Source organism: Mustela erminea, chromosome 1, assembly GCF_009829155.1.
Source record: "Mustela erminea isolate mMusErm1 chromosome 1, mMusErm1.Pri, whole genome shotgun sequence".
NCBI classification, from domain to species: Eukaryota; Metazoa; Chordata; class Mammalia; order Carnivora; family Mustelidae; genus Mustela; species Mustela erminea.
In genome coordinates this window covers 88183556-88202123 of record NC_045614.1, presented here as the reverse complement: position 1 = coordinate 88202123, position 18568 = coordinate 88183556, and the positions used below count along the sequence as shown (strand labels likewise).

Here is an 18568-nt window from a genome sequence, read left to right as displayed (position 1 = left end):
TATCAGTCAGAAGGGCAATGTAAACAAGTTTGTCAAATAGTATAGTACCAAGCAAATGGTATTTAATATTACTAGGTATTTAAAACCTTTTTGTAAACCCTAGACTGATACACAAAAACAAGGTATATGATTTGGCTGTACAAATGCAATACTACCGCCACACACCTGCAGCAACAAATGGGTAAAAAGCTCCAACACTACTTCCAATTTACCTACCTTATGTAGAAATGCCAAAATAATGAATAAGTAATGAAGGCTCTATCCTCTTATGCACTTTGATGAAAACCACCAGCAAGCTCAAAGTTCCTTGCTTTCTCATAGAATTAAGTAATAAACTCCTAAAGGATTTCTGCAAGTCTCTACCCCATCACCACCAACAGGAGTGCAAAGCTAATGACAGTTAGATCATCATGGCTAATGGCCATAATGCTATCACCTCTGATGGGCTGAACACTAGGATAAGCACCCGACTTACATAATTTTATTTAATGACTTCAACAACTCTCTGAGGCAGGTACTACCACCCTAGGAAGAAAATTTAGATTCAGGGAGATAAAGTAACTTGTTCGAATTGACACCGTTAAGAAGTGGAGGACTGGGATTTGAGCCCAGACCTTACTTTTCCCTAAATTCATCCTCATAACCAATACTTTATACCAACACAGTGGCAATAAAATAAGCAAGCTTCCTGGAGGGTCTACTGCTGCTCTCTCTTCCTCAACCCCCCACCCAGGCAACATGGATAAGTTAATCCAGGAAGAATATCATTCTAAGAACAAATATTCTTCCTCCAAAAACAACTTCCATTACATCTGCTTAGAGAACCAGCATATGGCCCACAGGATTTATTTAAAAAGTTGCTAAGTCTCAGGATGCCTGAGTGGTTCAGTGGGTTAAGCCTCTTCCTTCAGCTCAGGTCATGATCTCAGGGTCCTGGGATCAAGTCCTACATCGGGATTTTTGCTCAGGGGGGAGCCTGCTTCCCCTCTCTCTCAGCCTCTCTGCCTACTTGGGATCTTTCTGTCAAATAAATAAATAAAAATCTTTAAGAAAAAAAAAAAGTTTCTAAGTCTCTGGTCAATGATTGGAGAGGAGCTTTGAGTACAGATAGTTTAGTGAGATTGTAATATTAAAATTCAACGTCCACACATATGGAAAATAAGGATAGTGGGAGAGATGAAGAAGAGATAAAGCTTTGAGTCCTGTGACTTCTAGATCAGAAACAAGAAGGGGAAATTGAAATTCTCTGTACCTGGAAAGCTGTCATCAGCAGGTGGAACTGCCTTTGCCAAAGTATTGCACAGCTGTTGCCGCAGCTTCTGAGCGTGACTGCCCAGATCAGAGAATTTGGGAACAAAAGAAGAGAACTTCTCCTCCGGACTGCTCGCAATCTCCTTGAGCTCCGCCAAAACTGCATCTTTGACACCAACGGTAAAAATATGGACGCCGGCCCTCTTCAGGGCCTCGGCGGCTTCCCGCACACGGTCCTCAGCTGGGCTGCTGCTGATCACCATGGCCACCTGAGGCACGTCCTGGGTTGCCCGACTCCCTGCTGTTGTCTGGAAGTGCTCATCTAGAAGGACCTGCAGGGCCAGGCCCAACCTGTGGCCCCCAGGCCTAAATTGAAAGCTCTGAATTTGTTTCAACACATCGCTTTTGCGGGGGTAAGAGGAAAGTAGGAATTCGGAGTGGAGCTGGTCGCCGTATTGAGCCAGCCCCACGCGGATGGACTCTTTGCTGACATTGAAGCTGTTTACCATGATGTACAAGAAGTTCCGCATGCTGCGGGTATGTTGGGGGTTGATGTTGGCGTCCACTAGAAACACGACATCTCCCACGGACGCCTCCCTGCAGACTGGAGAAGAGAGTCAATTCAAGATAAAACAACACAAAATTGACAGCTACCACTTGTTGCCGTCACAGCCCACAGATCTGCCTGCACAGCTCTTTGACAATAGCTAATATGCACAGCCTAAGCGTATCGTCATCTTCCTTTGTCTCCTCATGGCCACCATCTACCCTTGTTCACCAGCCACTCTGTTTCATTTCAACAGATATCTGATCCCTTCAGTGAGATCCCTGACTATGGCCCTCCACCCATCTCTTAAATTTAATAAAAGAAAATACTTTTGACCAGTAGAGGATGTGTTGTTGCCCCACCTAGATCTTTGCTGGCTGGCACACCTGTGCCCCAGCTTCTACAAGTGCTAGAGTTAACTGCTCCCCTCTGACACTGTCTAGAGACCTGTCCGTGGCTGTAGTGAGCAGAGCAACCACATCTGGAGACACCTGGAAATTTATACCACCTTGGTGGCCAATGGTCGATCATATGGTGTCACAAGTACCAGGCCCCCTTGCCTTGACTGAAAAAACTCCAGTGTCATTTATGTTCCAGCATCTTCCATGGCTCAGGCCAAGGCTGGATATTACCTGAGATTACGTCCTTGCTTGGCTTCTTCAGCCCCAGCCTATCTCATTTCTCTTATTCCCTTACAGGTTGTTCTAAAGAGTATTCCCTCACAATAACATGTTCACCAAATCCTTTCCTCAGGCTCTGCATCTAGAGAACCTTACCTAAGACCTCTGCTTTCTAGCTTTGACCCCTGGCATTCCTTAGCTACCACCAGCCCCTTTCAGTATTATCTTCTGGCATTACCATAAGTGTGGCTCCCACTTGTCCTTTGGCTCCCTAAACTCAAGCCTGCACTGTACAACGACATCTCCCAAACCCAGTTCTAACCCCAGAAACCACAACCCCAACAGTGACCAGAGGGAGTGTCACTCCAGCTGGGCCCACACTGGCCTCCAGCATGGAAGGGATCAGACACCAGGTGGCTGCAGGACTGGGGCCAAGAGCTCATCTTTCTGCTTCTCAGATTGCATCTTTCTATGATAAGGGTTTGACCAGATGACCTGGTCTCTTCCAACTCAAACATTGCACTGCTCTGGCAAGAAGTAAATGCATGGATTGAACACTGTGCTTGTGGGGACCAAAAAAAGGGAAGAGGTGATTATGATCTCCCTGTTCATCAGTAACTGGCATGACTTTTCCCCCCACACTTGGCAACATGATTGTCCATGATGGTGGTAGGAGAATCCATGAATCAGCGATAAGAGAGAAGAGAAACAAAACAGAAAGTAGCTGAAGAGGATGTTAGTTTCAAGTGGTTCAACAATCAGAGGATGATTATGCCACACTGATTAAATACATCTTGTATTTGATCTTGTGTCTGGAGGGTTAAAATACTGGCTGGGCCTGGCCCTGTACATACTGTCACCTCTCCACTTGGCTCTCCATGGTCCAGGCTCCTTAGTCCAAGTTCTCACAGCTGCCATGTGCCCCCTACATGCTCTTCCATCTGCTGAGTTTCTTTCTCTCTCTTTCTTTTTTTTTTTTTTTTTTTTTGATAAATTTTCATAGAATCGTGTTCATTTTTCCCATTTTTTAATGTAACATTCATCAATGTGCTTATTCAACTAATAGCAATCGCCCCAACTAGACAGTGAGCTCTGTGCAGACAGACACCCTATCTTTTGTTTGTTTGTCCAACTCAGGTATCTAGCATAGTCACCCAAAAAAATATTCAAGGAAGGAAATATTTGGAAAAGAAAGGAGGGACAAAGGGAGAAGATATCTCTTATAAGAATGGAAATATTGAACATTAATGAAACCAAATAAGGGAATCAGAAAATTTTAGAGCTAGAAAGAACCCTAAGAGATTATAGAATACAATACCATAGCCACTAGGTACATGTGGTGATTGAGCACTTGGAATGTAGCTAGCACCAATGTGAAAATAAATTTAAATTTTTACTGAATTTTAATCTAATTTAAATAGTCACATATGGCTAATGGCCACCATATTGAAAAATGCAGGTATAGAGGTGCCTGGGTGGCTCGGTCCATTAAGAATCTGCCTTTAGCTCAGATCATGATCCCAGGGTCCTGGGATCGAGTTCAACCCACAATGGGCTCCATGCTCAGCAGGTAGTCTGCTTCTCCCTCCCCTCTCCGCTCCCCTCCCTGCTTGTGCTCTCTCACTCTCTCTCTAATAAATAAATAACATTTTTTAAAAATGAAAAATGCAAGTTTAGAAGAATGAATCCAGTTTGTCCATCTCACAGGTAAGAACAACAAGACCTAGAAAGGCATAAATCAGTTAGAACAGACCAGTTAAAAACCAGGTCTCCTGACATCCAGGACTGCCATAAAGAAGATTAAATTAAAAGTCTGTATTATAGAAAGGCAAAGACCCTGTAAGAGTTTAGGCAGAGAAGGGCTGACAAAGAGTGGTGTGCTCCAGGGACACTAAATCACTTTAAGTTTCCAGAGTCCCACTTCTCAGAGGTTTGCCTAATCTTGGTCATAAAGCCAAGTGGAATCATGATTATTGAAAAGGCAGATGGACCTTTAAGCGTTATTTCCCTTTGGCTCTCCAGAATGCAATGCTGTGTAGGAGTGACTGAGTGTTTTGTCTCCTTTACATCTCTTTCAGAGGAGATAAACACAGACTTAAGAGTGTTGCCCTGATCTTTCCAATCAGGAGAAAACTCACAGTTGTGGAACGGTTTTCCAGGCAAATAAGTACGGGTTGCAGCCGTACACCTGGAGAGATGTGTTGCATTTTTATACATTGTTCCTTTTCTTAACCCCTCTATCAGCCCTTTGTCATTTTAGAAGGTGTTTGAAACATGAAGAGACAGACTGTCACAGTTTCTGTTCCCAATAGCGGGGAGTCAGAACTGAAGGGAAAATTTAGAGAGCTTCATGTGTTGTTGTCTTTTTCCCCCAACAAATAACACTCTGTGTAATTATATATAAATATTTAAACCTTAGTATTGTCTCAGTTGGGCTTCAGGCTACTCAAACAATCTTTTCTTCCTGAGACTTTCATCATGAAAAGTCACAACAATCTGTTAAAATGACGGCAAAAACAATACAAAGGTGTCACTGGCATTTAGTGAAGTGATCCATCTTGTGACGACAATTACCTCTCAGAACAGCTCTGCCAAAGGAGACAAAGCAAAATGCAGAGTCAAGAGAATAGGTCTGTGTTTACAAAAGCATTTGAGAGCCTGGTAATGCATTCAGAAGTATAGCATTTTTTAATAGCTTTTTGTGTGTGTCATTTGAGACTTAGCTTTGAAAAAAAAAAAATCATGCCCACTGCTCCCTAAAAGCTTCTAGATTCTAAGCTCTCTTGAAAAGAAGTATTTCCCTTCCATTGATTATAAAGCTTCTGTACTATCTTTTAAGACAGTCACTACCATAGGTCCCTGGGAAGGTCATCATTTTTAGCTTAGAGAATCCAGTGCATTACCAATTCTCTGTGACTTGATGAAGCCAAAACTAGCTGCAAGAAAGATGAACTCCCAAAATGCCTTCCAAGTCTCCATTCTGGATATGGACCTAGGGAGGGAAGAAAAAGAAAAAAAACCTCATAATTAAAATTCTGTCTTCATATGTTTAAAATGAGTGCATCATGTCATATGTTAATTATATCTCCAAAAGTTAAATTTTTAAAAAATATATATATATAAAGATGTCTTTCCCCAGACTAATGGAAACTTGATTTAAAAAAATAAATAAATAAAGGGCTTGTTTCTACATTGTTTCAATTATGCAAGGAAGATGATCTTGCTGACCCAGCTCAGGAGGAGTTTTGTAAACACCTGGCATGACTACCTCAGACTTCACTGTTTAAAGTTGTCCAGATATGACCTGAGAAGTCTGAAACATATGGGGCATGGATAGAATTTCTGTCTCACACACTGAATTCATTCAGTGGAACATAAACATTTCTGGATGATTTTGTTTGTATTTGTATACAAGCATTGGACGACCTTATAAATATTTGTGGCATGCAGAAATATTCAAATATCTTGGGAGCACATTGGCCTGATAAAATCAGGATAGCCTGGAAATATTTAACATGTTCCCAGAAGAAGCTGAATGTCAAAGTTGAATTCATTTCTGAAGGCCTCCATGAAAATTATCCAGTCCCAATTCCATTTCTGTTTTTTTTACTCTAAAGAAGTCCACGTTTTTAAAAATAAGAAATTCGTGTTGAATGAGGTTTCAAATGGAATAGGGAACACCTTCTCTTTATATTCTTAGCCAGCCATCCTCGGCATCCTCAGGGAGCTGAAAGTATGGATTCTTAACAGACTGAGTTTGAATCCCAGACCCATACTTAGTAGTTGATCTCGGGAAAGTTGCTTCACTGCCCTGTGCCTCAGTTTCCCCATTTATAAAATTAGAACCAGAATGGCATCTACCTCAGAGCCTTGCCATCAGGATTAAGTGAGCTCATTACTGTAAAACGCTTCACCTATGCCCGGTACATAGAAATCACTCCTTAAGTGTTGTTAAATAAAATAAGTCTCCTTGGCTACCCACTAAGAAGTAAAGAAGCCTCTAACTTGAAACTCAGAATCTGCAGAAGTAGAGGAACAGTAATACTCTTCATTGTGCATTCATAAGGAGTTTATTTTTTGTGTGTGTTTTAATTTATATTTTTTACTTAATGCATTTAATTTTCACTCAGTTGATTGCTATTTTTTAAGTTACTATGCTGATATCTCTGTATTCCTCACCTCAAACCTGGGAAAGGCCAACAGAACAGACCTTACTCTGCTCCTCTTGTTGATGGAAATGAAGAAATGGGGCCCCAGCAAGGCTAAGTAGCAAACCACAGCTACACGGCAATGGACTGCCAGGCTTTGTTTCATGTAACCCCGCCCTAGGTACAGCACATGACAGGAATTCTAAACCCTCAATGAAAATGCCCAAGTCCAGACTGTCACTGCACTCTCCAGAACCCAACTCATGTAAAATGAAGACCTGTGAACAATTTACCATGGGGTAAAAACGCGAACTCAAGCCCTAAGTTCCTGTATCCACCAATTTGTCTTCGGAGAGTACAGTTTTATCTACAAAATGCTGTGTGGGGTGCTCCAGAGAATGGAACTACAAACCTTGCTTTTATGTTTAGAAAACTGAACAATCTATTTGGAGGGAGAAACTTTACATACTGGAAACACTAAGAAATTCAGGAAACTTTAAACGCATACTTTAAATGTATCAAAGAGTTTAGGCAAGTATCTCCTTGTGTCTACATCACTTTGCAGTCTCGGACCCTTTAAGGGGAAAGTTGTGTGGAAATCATAGCATGGTGTCTAGAAATCCCAGCTATCCAACAACTGAGGCCCTCTTTCCAGAAAGCCTAAGTGGAGCCATCCTGTTTCCCTAAGGAAACATTCCTACTGTGCATGCTTAATTTACTACTTACAAATGACTCAAGGATATGGGATAACCACATCTATTTTTACCACTTTATGGTAACAGAAAATACTGGGAGAAGCCTTGACCTCAAAAGAGGCCCAGAGGCCTTAACTCTGGTGTCAGTTTGACCATTTGCTTTGTGGACTTGAGCTAGCCAGTTCCCCTTCTGAGGTTTATGTGATGACTCTCAAGGGCTTGGTACTGATTTGGGACATCTACTACATTGCCCACTATATTGCAAATGCTCCAGAGGGTGTTGGTCCAATAATTTTCCAATAATAGATGTGATACAATTGGATTTCTCGGTTCCTCAGAGAAACACCAACTTCCCACTAATGCCGCCTCATGGAGGCTTATAGGTAATTTGATGGAAGATACTTTAAGACTGTAAATATCCTATTCCCCAATAAACTTTTATCTATTGGCAAGTAAACAAATGTATGATCACAAAGAATAGAGCTCGAGAGTAAAGGGCTTGAAAATTTGAAAGGGCCAAGAAGAATGATCCAAAATAAATTCAGATGTTATTTTATTATTATTATTATTATTGTTATAATAAAATACTATACCGCAACTTTTTAACTCTTAGATTAATAAAGTTGGATAAAATAGAAAACCTTCAAGTAGGGAATCTACATCTTCATATTCGATTGTATCCTAATTATTAGTATTAATGCAGCTAATAACAAGAAATGAAAATATTTTTAGTTAGTTATATATAAAGTACCAGAGCTGTTTATGGAAATCCAGTGGGGAAGTCGGAAGTTTATAAACATTTTACAGCTGCACATATGTGTATTTACATTAATGAAGAGAAAAAGTTCTATAGATTAAGAACTTAATACCTATATTGTATATACAATTCCATTAGGATGTTTATATCTAGTTTAAGTTTCTGAATTGGTTTTGCATTTGAGCATATAGAGTTCATTGTGGAGGGAAAAAAAAATTGAGCCATTAAGTGAAGTGCCACTAGGTAGGGCTAGCATAGAATACTGATTCTTTCTGGAAATAATTCTAATGGGTGTGGAGTAGAATGACACTTCCCTCAAAATATGCTGAGAGAAGTCAAACAGTTCAATAGTCGACTAAGACCATCTATCTTCTAAGACTGATTCATTCAGCTATAAAAAATTACAAGTTGGGGTGCCTGGGTGGCTCAGTGGGTTAAGCCGCTGCCTTCGGCTCAGGTCATGATCTTGGGGTCCTGGGATCGAGTCCCGCATCGGGCTCTCTACTCAGCAGGGAGCCTGCTTCCCTCTCTCTCTCTGCCTGCCTCTCCATCTACTTGTGATTTCTCTCTGTCAAATAAATAAATAAAATCTTTAAAAAAAATTACAAGCAAAAAAATTACAAAAAATTGGCAAGCAACCACCATAGTAATAACTGATTGAGGGAATAATCATCAAATGAAGCTACCATTGGGTAGACACATGTTGGGGAAAAGGTTTTAACACAGTCTCAAAGTATCTCCTAACACATTACTTGTAAGTTACAGAGGGCAAAAATGTACCTTTACAACTGAAAAACATGGTAGACATGATGTAACCAACAATGGTAGGCTATACCAATATCACATACTTCCAGATGTGATGCATGGGAAAACTACATCACTTATATGGTAGTCCTCCTCCAATCCCATGACTTAAGTCTAATAGTGAGGAAACAATCATACAAAACAAAACTTGGAGACAATCTAAAAAACACCTGACCTGTGGCTCCTCAAAAATATTAGTGTCATGATAAAACGAAGAAAACCTAAGGAACCAACTGAGGTTAAAACAGTCTAAGGAGAAGTGACAATTAAAGACAATGAATAATCTTAGATTGGAAAAAAAAATGCCTGTAAAGGACATAAAGGGTGACATCAGGTAAAAATTTAATATGGACTGAATGTTACATAATAATTATGTATCAATGTTACATTTCCTGAGTTTGATCATTGTGTTGTAGTTATGGAAGAGAAAGTCCTTGTTCTTAAGAAATATACATAATATGAGGCAGAGGGTCTTAAGGTCACCCACTTACTCTCAAAGATTTAGCAGAATTATAATAATTCATAGAGAGAGAGAGGAAAAAATATTATAATACTTTGTAACTTTTTTATTGAGTGTTTACTGTTTACCAAATAATATATCAGGCACTAGAAATAATATTAAAGAAATAGTTCTTCTCTTGAGAAGACTTGGAACTCTAGTGGAGAAAAAGAGATGGATACACTGTAATATTTTGTGACATGAGCAAAATAATATAGAAAACTATACAAGGTGCTAAGAAACACCTGGGTGAACATCTCCCTTCATTTGGTGAAGACTTCACAGAGCAGATGATGCTGGAGTTGAGATTTAAGGGAGGAACAGAAATTTTAAAGTGAGCAAGTGGGGAAAGGGCATTCCAGGTATGGAATAGAACATGCAAGGTCTCAGAAGAGATATTGGACAACCCCAGATAGAGCTCATCCAAGGCCTTGGGAGCTAAGGTTTTGGAGTGCAAGGAAACTGGGTAAGCCTTCTTGGAGCTCACACAGCTGTGTGCTGCATAAGCTCTGAGGGCATACATCCCATGGAGTCTTTGGTTTTCTGAAATGTGTGAACTCAGAAGGTGGGATAGAAGAGGGAACTGGGTAGAGTTTCTCAGTCTTCAACCATAAGCCACTTTCACTTTATTTAATTAAACCAGCTGTGCTTTATACACTAATTTCCTTCGAGTTTCCTGTTCTCCCTCTATTAACCCCTCAAAAATAAAATGAAAAGATGCCATCTCTAATGTTCTATGCCAGTGGTTCTTAGATTGAGCATTATATCAGAATCATCCAGAGGACCTTTTAAAACCCAGCTTCCTGGACCCCATCTTCGGAGTTTCTGACTTAATAGGTTTCTGTGGTAAGAACTTGCATATTGAGTGGATCCAAGACACCACACTTTGATAACTACTCTACTCTGCATTTAGCATGCAGTGGTTACCAACCAGACAGATGTCTGCTGCACTTACTTTCAACAGCATCTTGAGCTCCACATGGAGAAAAGCCAAGTGTCTATTACCCATTAAGTGGAGAAAGGGAAGAGGCGATCAATTAAAAATGTTTTCCCTATACGTACCTGACTGAGAGGTAAGCAGAAGCTTCAAAATATTTAGATGAAAGACCCAATGCAAATGTGCAAAATTAACAACACAATTTTTCAATTTATTTTTTTAATTATACTTTATTCCCTGAAATAATAAAGAACACTGTTCTTTCTCTCTCTTTTTTTTTTCCAAAATTTTTCTGGTCATTTAAATAGGATTATTTTAAGCACTGTATTATTTGGCTTTCTTACAAGACGGCCTTGGAGTGTATTACATCTGGGCCACAGGAAGCTCCAGAAGGCAAACAGTTGGGGGACATGAACAGATTCTTCTATACACATCACATTAGAATCTACATGGCATGTTTAACAGTTAAGAAAAATGAAGGTTAGCCTTAACCTATTGCATAAACATTAGCATTTGCTTTCTGTGCCTATTCACAATTCCTATGACTGCTTGGATTTACATAAACTTTGTTGTAACATATTTGAGGGAGGCTGTGTCAAACATTTCAATGAAAATTAATGTGTCATGGGGCTCAGAAAAAAGCATTCCTCCAGGGAAGGATTGCAATGGCAGAGTTCAGCAGGGCAGTGTGCAAAGCAGGAAATGGGTGCTCACAGCCATGACACTCCCATCAGCTGTGGTCGTTTCAAAACTGGCGCACAGCTTGTGAGGTGTTGAAAATTTTAGAACCAAATAGAATCTCAGCTCTTGGGTAGTTTTTAAATTTCGTAGTCCCTTTTCATATACTGATTCACCTAGTTTCCCACTGTGTCTGACTCATAGGTCATCTACTCTCTTTGCCATATGGTATTAACATTGCTTAATCATTTATCTGCCTTACTGGGCTGTGAACACACAGGGAGGAGCCACAATCCGAGAAATCTTTGCAGTGCTGGATTCTTTGTTGAAACTAATAAATCTTTCCCTTTTGTGATCATTATATAAATGTTTGAACTGCTGAGTGATTTAATACAAGGGAAAAAGAATACTCAAACGCTTTCAAGTTATGTGTAGCTTAGAAACTCCATCACCCTGGCATTTCATGAGCTTGGTTCTGGCAGAAATGGGAATAACTACCCTATCTTTCTCAAGTGTTTCATTCAGGAAGAATGCCTGCAATCCACTAAATAGATCAGGCCCCTCTAAACACCCGGAGCAGGTCAGGACACTCTGCCACTCCCTACTTTCTATCACCAAGAAACATAGAAGGAGCAGGCCATGGTAGTTAACAAGGGCACAGTGGCCCTCTTCAATTGTCTAGGGCTTCATACACCCAATCCCCTATTTCTTTGATGTCCATTAAGAAAGTTGCTCCAGAATCTGGAAAGAAAGTGTAGTGTGGAGCAATAAAAATTGCATGGATCTTGACTTCGAATTTTCTGGTTCAGGAGTCAACCCTACCACATTCTTGTTATTTGGCATCTTGGAAGTCTCTTGAACTCACTAAAGCACAGCTCTGTCAGCATAAAATAGAGGTAATGATACTGTGCCATCACTGTTTGGAAGGGTTATTGTGAAGATAGCACAAGCTAATGCAGTAGGAAAGACTTTGTAGAAAGCTATGAAACTTAAGAGGTTACCATTACTTTCGTCAAGCAAATAATCTACAAAACACAATTCCAAAAACTGAATCCTTTCTCACTGATAGAACCAAGCCTCAGAATTTTTTTATTCTAAGAGGAAAGAATGCATTGCTTGAATCAAAGAACTGTGGCTACATTTCTGCTTCATTATGTCTAGGAAATAATCACACTATGATGAAAACATATAGGAACGGACGTGCTACAGCAGAGAGAAAATTCCCTAAATCAGAGAAGTCAGGCACCAGGTGTGACAGCAAGCTGATGGTCACCTGGATGAGATAAGCTCTTGGAAATCTTATGTTAGGAAATCTTAGCTATGTTCTTTGGGTTGAATCTTTCATTTTTGTCTCCAGGGCCTCAGCTTAAAAATAACAAATGCCATTGAACCGTTCTTTGTATCTTTTTGCATATCTTAAATAGTGTATAATAAAATTTTTACTGACAAACTGAAAAACTACCCACTAAATTCAGCAACACAAACCTATTGCCCCTGGGAAGGGTAATGATATTTCTTTACAGATTGCAAGAAGTGTTGACCACACTACACATCTTTCTGGAGCTTATAGAATTATAAGTCAGTGTGTTTTGCCAAGTCCATTCACACTTGGATGATTCAGAGTATGTTTTATTCCTTCCCTCTGCCTAGAAGGTGGCATACTGCTCCTTGGCCCCAGTACTCACATGCTCGTGCACACACACACACACACACACACACACCCCTGCAGGTTCCATTCACCGTTCAAAACTCAATTTATATGTCACCTTCCTAACCCAAGCCTGATGGCAAATCACTCCCTGAAATATGTACATTTATTTCAGTGGATAACTGGGATTTATTAAAACTGTGTCTTGACCATTAATATATGCTCAGCACCTAGAACAGTTCCCTTTGCTCTCCTTTGTTCTTTCTCCCTCCCTTCCTCTTCCCTCCATCTGTGCGTTTCTCTCAGTTCCTGGCAACTACAACCTTGACCAAAGACCATGGAGTTACCATTAACTCCTCTCTCTCACACACCCTACATCCAGCCTGCGAGGAAAGCATGCTGGATCAGCATTTAAAGCTGTTTACACAGAAACTGATCCTCTCATCATTTCTCCTGCAAACAGGCTGGTTCAAGCCACCATCATCTCTCTTGCTTGGTTACTAAAACAACCTCCGCGGCTCTCCCTGCTTCTAACCTTTTTCTCTGAAGCCTATTCTCAACATATATCCAGCAAAATCCTTTTAAAACTAAAGTCACCTCTGCTCCAAGCCTTCTAATGGCTCCCTATTTCATTCAGAGAAAAAAAAAATAGGCTACAAGGTCCTATGTAATCTGACTCCCAGTTTTCTCTAACTCACCTCTCAACCTTGCACATTAGACCCTGATTGTTTTGGCCTACTGGCTGTCCTTCAAATAAGACAGTTACACTCCCTGTTAAGGGTCTTTGTACTTACTGTTTCCTCCATCTGAAATGCTCTTCCCCATGTAACACCATATACCCACATATAAACCTATATATCCACACACATCTACACATATCCACAGATAACTACATATATCCACGAATACCCGTAAATATCCTATATGACCATCTATGTCTACATATATCTCCATATATCCACATGTGTCCCCATATACCTACACACATCCCCATATGGTCCCATATATCATATATATACCCATGTATCTGCATGGCTGATTCCATTGTCATCTCAGTAAGTTCCACCATAGCCATTCTACTTAAAATTGCTACTCATCCTTGTACTCCCAGCACACAACCCCATTTATCCCCCTCTGCTTTCCCTCTTTTCTTCTTTTATCACCTTCTTACATGCTACATATTATTCATCATGGTTTTTAAGAATTACCTGTTGCCATGCCCCACCTTTAACTAGAATAGAAGCACTATAAAGAATTTTGTTTTCCATGATATATCCCCAGTGTCTGACATATAGCTCAGAAAAAATTTGTTGCATAAATTCATTTTTTCAGAAAAAAAAATTCAGGTCCTTAAGACAGAATGTTCTATACAAAGACTCAGAGGCATTCTAGGGATGATCAGTGCCCCCTAGGCCATTATTTTTTGGCAAGTGGAAGACTCAAAGCCAATTGGGCTCACTTTTATATTTTAATTATAGTTTTATTTTTTAATTCAAGTGAATTAAAAAATATAATCAGAACAAACATCATAAAATTAAACATTTGGCCAGGGGGAAGATGCAGCCAGAGGTGAATCTTTTAAAACTCACAGCCACAGAAGTTCACTTATACGGTGAGTTGCTCAAACCTAAGACACAAGATTAGGTTGGAATGTTGGGGCAAAACACTTTCTTTTACAATCTTTTTAAAGGACTCATGGTGTTTTTATTTCAGGCCAAAATATCAGGTAAATAGCATCCATTATTTTCACTTCCTAGTGACTCTGTAATGCACTATAGGTGCTATTTTGGCAAAAATGTAGATGAGGCTTCATGACTCTTGGTCAGTGATGAAATAAACGCATCCATAGACCTCTCAAATCCCATTCCTATGAGTCAGAATCTACCAGACAGAATATATGTGATGACAGACTACTTTCAAAGGCCTGCGGCATACACACACTCAGGGCTGAAATAAAAAGGACCCTTCTACATTTGTAAGTCCCTGGGCCAATTTCTTAGCTTTTGAAGATCAATATAAAAGAGAACAAACAGATGCTAGATTGTTCTCCTGTAGTCCGTGGAATAATTCTCAGTCAATATTTGGTCCTTTCACCCCACAGAAGTCATCCTTAATAGCTGTCACCATCCCTATCTTTGTCCAGTGAATTTAAATGTATAAGTATCAACCCAAATCATCAAAAAATTGCCCACAAAATCTGAATCTGGTCAATTTTACATTAATTTTTCTTGAGGTACTTTATAATCATTTTCTTGAACTCTAGTAAATGTTATGCATGCTGATGTATTTAGGCAATTTGCTGATGTTTATAATTTACTTTAAAATGCATTTAAAAATAAGAAGGATTAACAGATGGCTAGAGGGATGGATATGTGAAAACGAACAACTATATTAAAATTAAAACTATATTAAAATTAAAAACTATATTAAAATTAAAATTAAAACTATATTAAAATTAAAATTAAAACTATATTAAAATTAAAATTCACGGTGAATCTCAGTGGTGGGTACATGTATTCCCTGTGAATTCTGTGACTTTTGTTCTATGTTTGAAATTTTTCACTAAAATTTTAAATAATCATCTAACTTATTTCTTAAAATTGTGTATGGTAGTCAAATGTAAAGGAAAATGAGAGCCTAATTCTATGAATCCTGGCAAACTAGACAGGAGAAAACTCTATTTCTAACTCAAAATTGCCTCTAGGATTGTTCCGAGAGAGTCATTTTTACCTGAGTTTTATAATTCTACTAAAGCTTTATTTAGTCCCTGAGTCTTTAGTGTTTTCTTTCTTCTTTTGGCCTTACAATTCTAACACTAATCGCCATGTTTAAATTCTCCCAAAGATTCGCATCAGTGAAATAATTCATGAGACATGTGTGAATCCCTATAAATTGTTTTCCCTTTTCCACACAGATGGTAAATTCTAGGCCCAATCTTCAAATATTTCACATCTTCCTACTCCACAGAAGTTCAGAGTTACAGATCTCCTTTCGTCATACTCTGAATCTTAAAGGTTACCCTTCTTCTGTCTATCTAACAGAGATACTCTGGGGTTTTTCCTCCACATCTTCATCCCCATCTCATTTTCTCTCCATCTCTTTGCTATGCGAGGTCTCTCTGTATCACCTTCTTTTCTGTTGGTCTGTCTATGTGTCCCTGTCTCTCTCTGTCTGGAAGTGAAAGAGAAGCAGGGCATTTGCAAAAATACATGAAAACAAAATAGGGTTCCCACCTACCAAACTCTCCCTGGGAAAAGGCATTTCCTCCTACCTGGCAAAACCTTTCGGACTTGTTCTTTTAATTCGTCCTTCTGGTCTTCATCCCTTAAGAAGCTGTTTGAGCCCTGGGAATTCCCTAGAGTACAGGAAGGCTCAAGAGTACAGTGACACATCAGCTTTTCCAGTATTTAATCCTCTCCTGGGGGAAAGGAAGGGGGGGTGGTGAGGGAAGGAGCAATATCGGTGTTTATGGTGACTGACGCATTGTTTTTTTCTCATGTGTGTTTTATTGCCATTAAATATAAAGAGTCCTTCTGTAAACACTGGTCTCAAAAATGCATACAAAAACTTACCAGGAAGAGCATTCTCAAAAAATAGCAGCAATAATAATAAAACAATAGAAATAAAACTAGCTTTTTTCAAATTTAATTAAAAATTCCTAGAATAAACATTTATCCTAATTATCCTTATTTCAATGATTTAGTCTCCACCTAAAGTCTCTGGACTATGAGCCTCCTGAAAGCAAGAACTGAGTATAATTCATCTTTGGGTTACTCATGTTCCCTGGATATCCCCCAGCCAAGGGTCTTATACATACATACTTATACATACTTATACATACAAATCATTTTAACACAGATCTCAAAATAGTAGGCATGAGGGTTGGATGAATTGGTGGATGGATGGGTGGATAAATTCATGAACTGGCCAACGACAAAAACTGTCTGCATGGACAACATTTACCAACTGTCTGTACTCATCTGGGATACTCTAAACCAGCCCAACCAGATTACAGATCAGGATGGAGTCAAAGGAAATATATAAGTATTTATATGTATACACACGTGAGTTAAACTAAGCATTAAGCAGCTACGAGAAACTTAACAACGAAGGTCATTTCCTTCTCACATAATTCAGTCCAAGGTGGGTATTCCAGGTCAGCAAGCTACTCCCTTCCACACGGTCATTTGGGGACCCAGGCTAGTATTCAACATGTGACATCTAGGGTTTCTGCAAGTACCACGATGGTAGCCAGTGGGAAGGGTGAAAGAGCTAACCCTACAAACTTCCTCCTAAAAGAGCAAGGAAGAAGCTGCTTATATTCATTCCTTCCACTCACATTCCACTGGTCAGAGCTCAGTGACACTGTCACATCCAGGAGAAGGGGCGCCTGAGGTTTGGTTTCCCACCAAGCAACCATGTGCCCTGCTCAACTCTGTCCCCATAAAAGAAGGAGAGGGAGAATGGAGGTGGAGGAGGGGTTGGTCAGCTACCATCTCCATCACTTTTGTATACTTGTCGTTCACCATTATCTCAAAATCTGAAGACCCATACTTGGACCCATTTCTGGCATAAGTATTCAAGGAAATAGGGTCAAGTGAAGTTTCCCAAAAGAAATTATTAATAGAAGGATAATGTATCATTAACAGTTGAATTCAGTCTTCTCTGTGTTTTTCCAGGATTGCTAAATTTGACCTAAAACCTAGACAGCCTGCTACATAGAAGATAACTTCCAAAATGATAAGTTAGCTCATTCTTCATCAAGTTTCCCTTAATTATTCCTGATGTGGGGATAACAGGAGCAGAACTTTGCTCTATCTGGAGATAGAGTAATTTCATATATAGCGAAGAAGCTGTAAGTGCTCACTAACTCTTCTTGATTCCCTAAGGAAAATAATCAAGCCATCACATTTAATTCTTCAGTAAAAACAGAGTTGTTCAGATATTCAATGCCAACCAGCAGTTTCAGTCTTTTGTGCCTTCCTGCTCAGCAGGTCATGTTTCCCCCTCCCCACTCCCCCCACACGCCATGACTCACCCACCTCACAGCATCCCCCCCTTCTGTCTCCCTTTCATTCCCCAAAGCAGTAGGTTAGACCCCAAGATAACTTTAGACTCAAGATCTTAAACTCTTTAACACAGACCCTGGTTAAATAGCAAGGTCCTTATTTTTTCTGTTACTTCAGAATATTCACCATTTTGTTCTGCTCTGTACCCTCTTCTTGACCTTCAAGCAATATTCCTACTTCTTGTCTCCTCTTCTCCCATAAGGGAGAAGTTTGCCATCTTCATTTGGGTTCCTCTAAAAGCAGACCCTGAGAAAAGGACTTGGAGATATGTCATTTATTTGGAAAGCCATCCAAGGAAGGAAGAGAGGGAATATGGAAAGTTAGACCTGAAAGAATAAAAGCCAAAAAGCTTGCCTTGATGTGTATGTTACTGTGGTAGGCAACTGAGGTTCAATCTCTCTGGGAACCCTCTGAGAAACTCAGAATAGCCCTGAGAACAATCCCAGGGAGATATAGTTGGAATGCCTGAATGCCACCCCTCAGTGGTTGAGAACTAAAATGGGGGCGGATATGAAATCCTCAGCACTTCCAAGCTGCTCTGTGAGCAGACTGAGTAAGTAAACTCTCTTGGCAACTGAGAAAGCTCTCAAGTGGAAGACTATGGTGGGAAGCTGAGCACATGGTCAAAAACTGTCCACAGCTGCAAGGAGCTCAGAGGTGCACTGAGAGGATCTGGAGCATGGATCAACAGCCTCTGCTACATGTGCCAACTTCTTCAATTCGAAGTTTCCTCATCTCAAAAACCTCAGATTCTGCCGCCCCTTGGCTATTCTCCCCATGAGTTGAGCTAAATTCCTAAGCTCAAAGTTCACAACTTCTTCCTCTTTGCTCTCAAAAATGACTATGCCAAAATCCGTTGTTATCTTCACCCTTACATACTGGGCTTGTTTCCTTCTGCAATGTTCCCATCACTAA

At 39.8% G+C, this 18568-nt stretch overlaps 1 protein-coding gene across 1 annotated transcript in view; it reads right to left on the bottom strand.

The window, feature by feature from the left end:
• The window catches only part of LOC116584439 (collagen alpha-4(VI) chain-like), a 109631-nt gene extending 93712 nt beyond the window's left edge, over positions 1–15919 (bottom strand). Inside the window, 3 exon segments of the mRNA XM_032332781.1 lie at positions 1253–1855; positions 5322–5410; positions 15856–15919. Of these exon segments, the coding sequence (XP_032188672.1) occupies positions 1253–1855; positions 5322–5397 (679 nt within the window). The 5' untranslated portion in view covers positions 5398–5410; positions 15856–15919.
• Positions 15920–18568: the final 2649 nt, after the last annotated feature.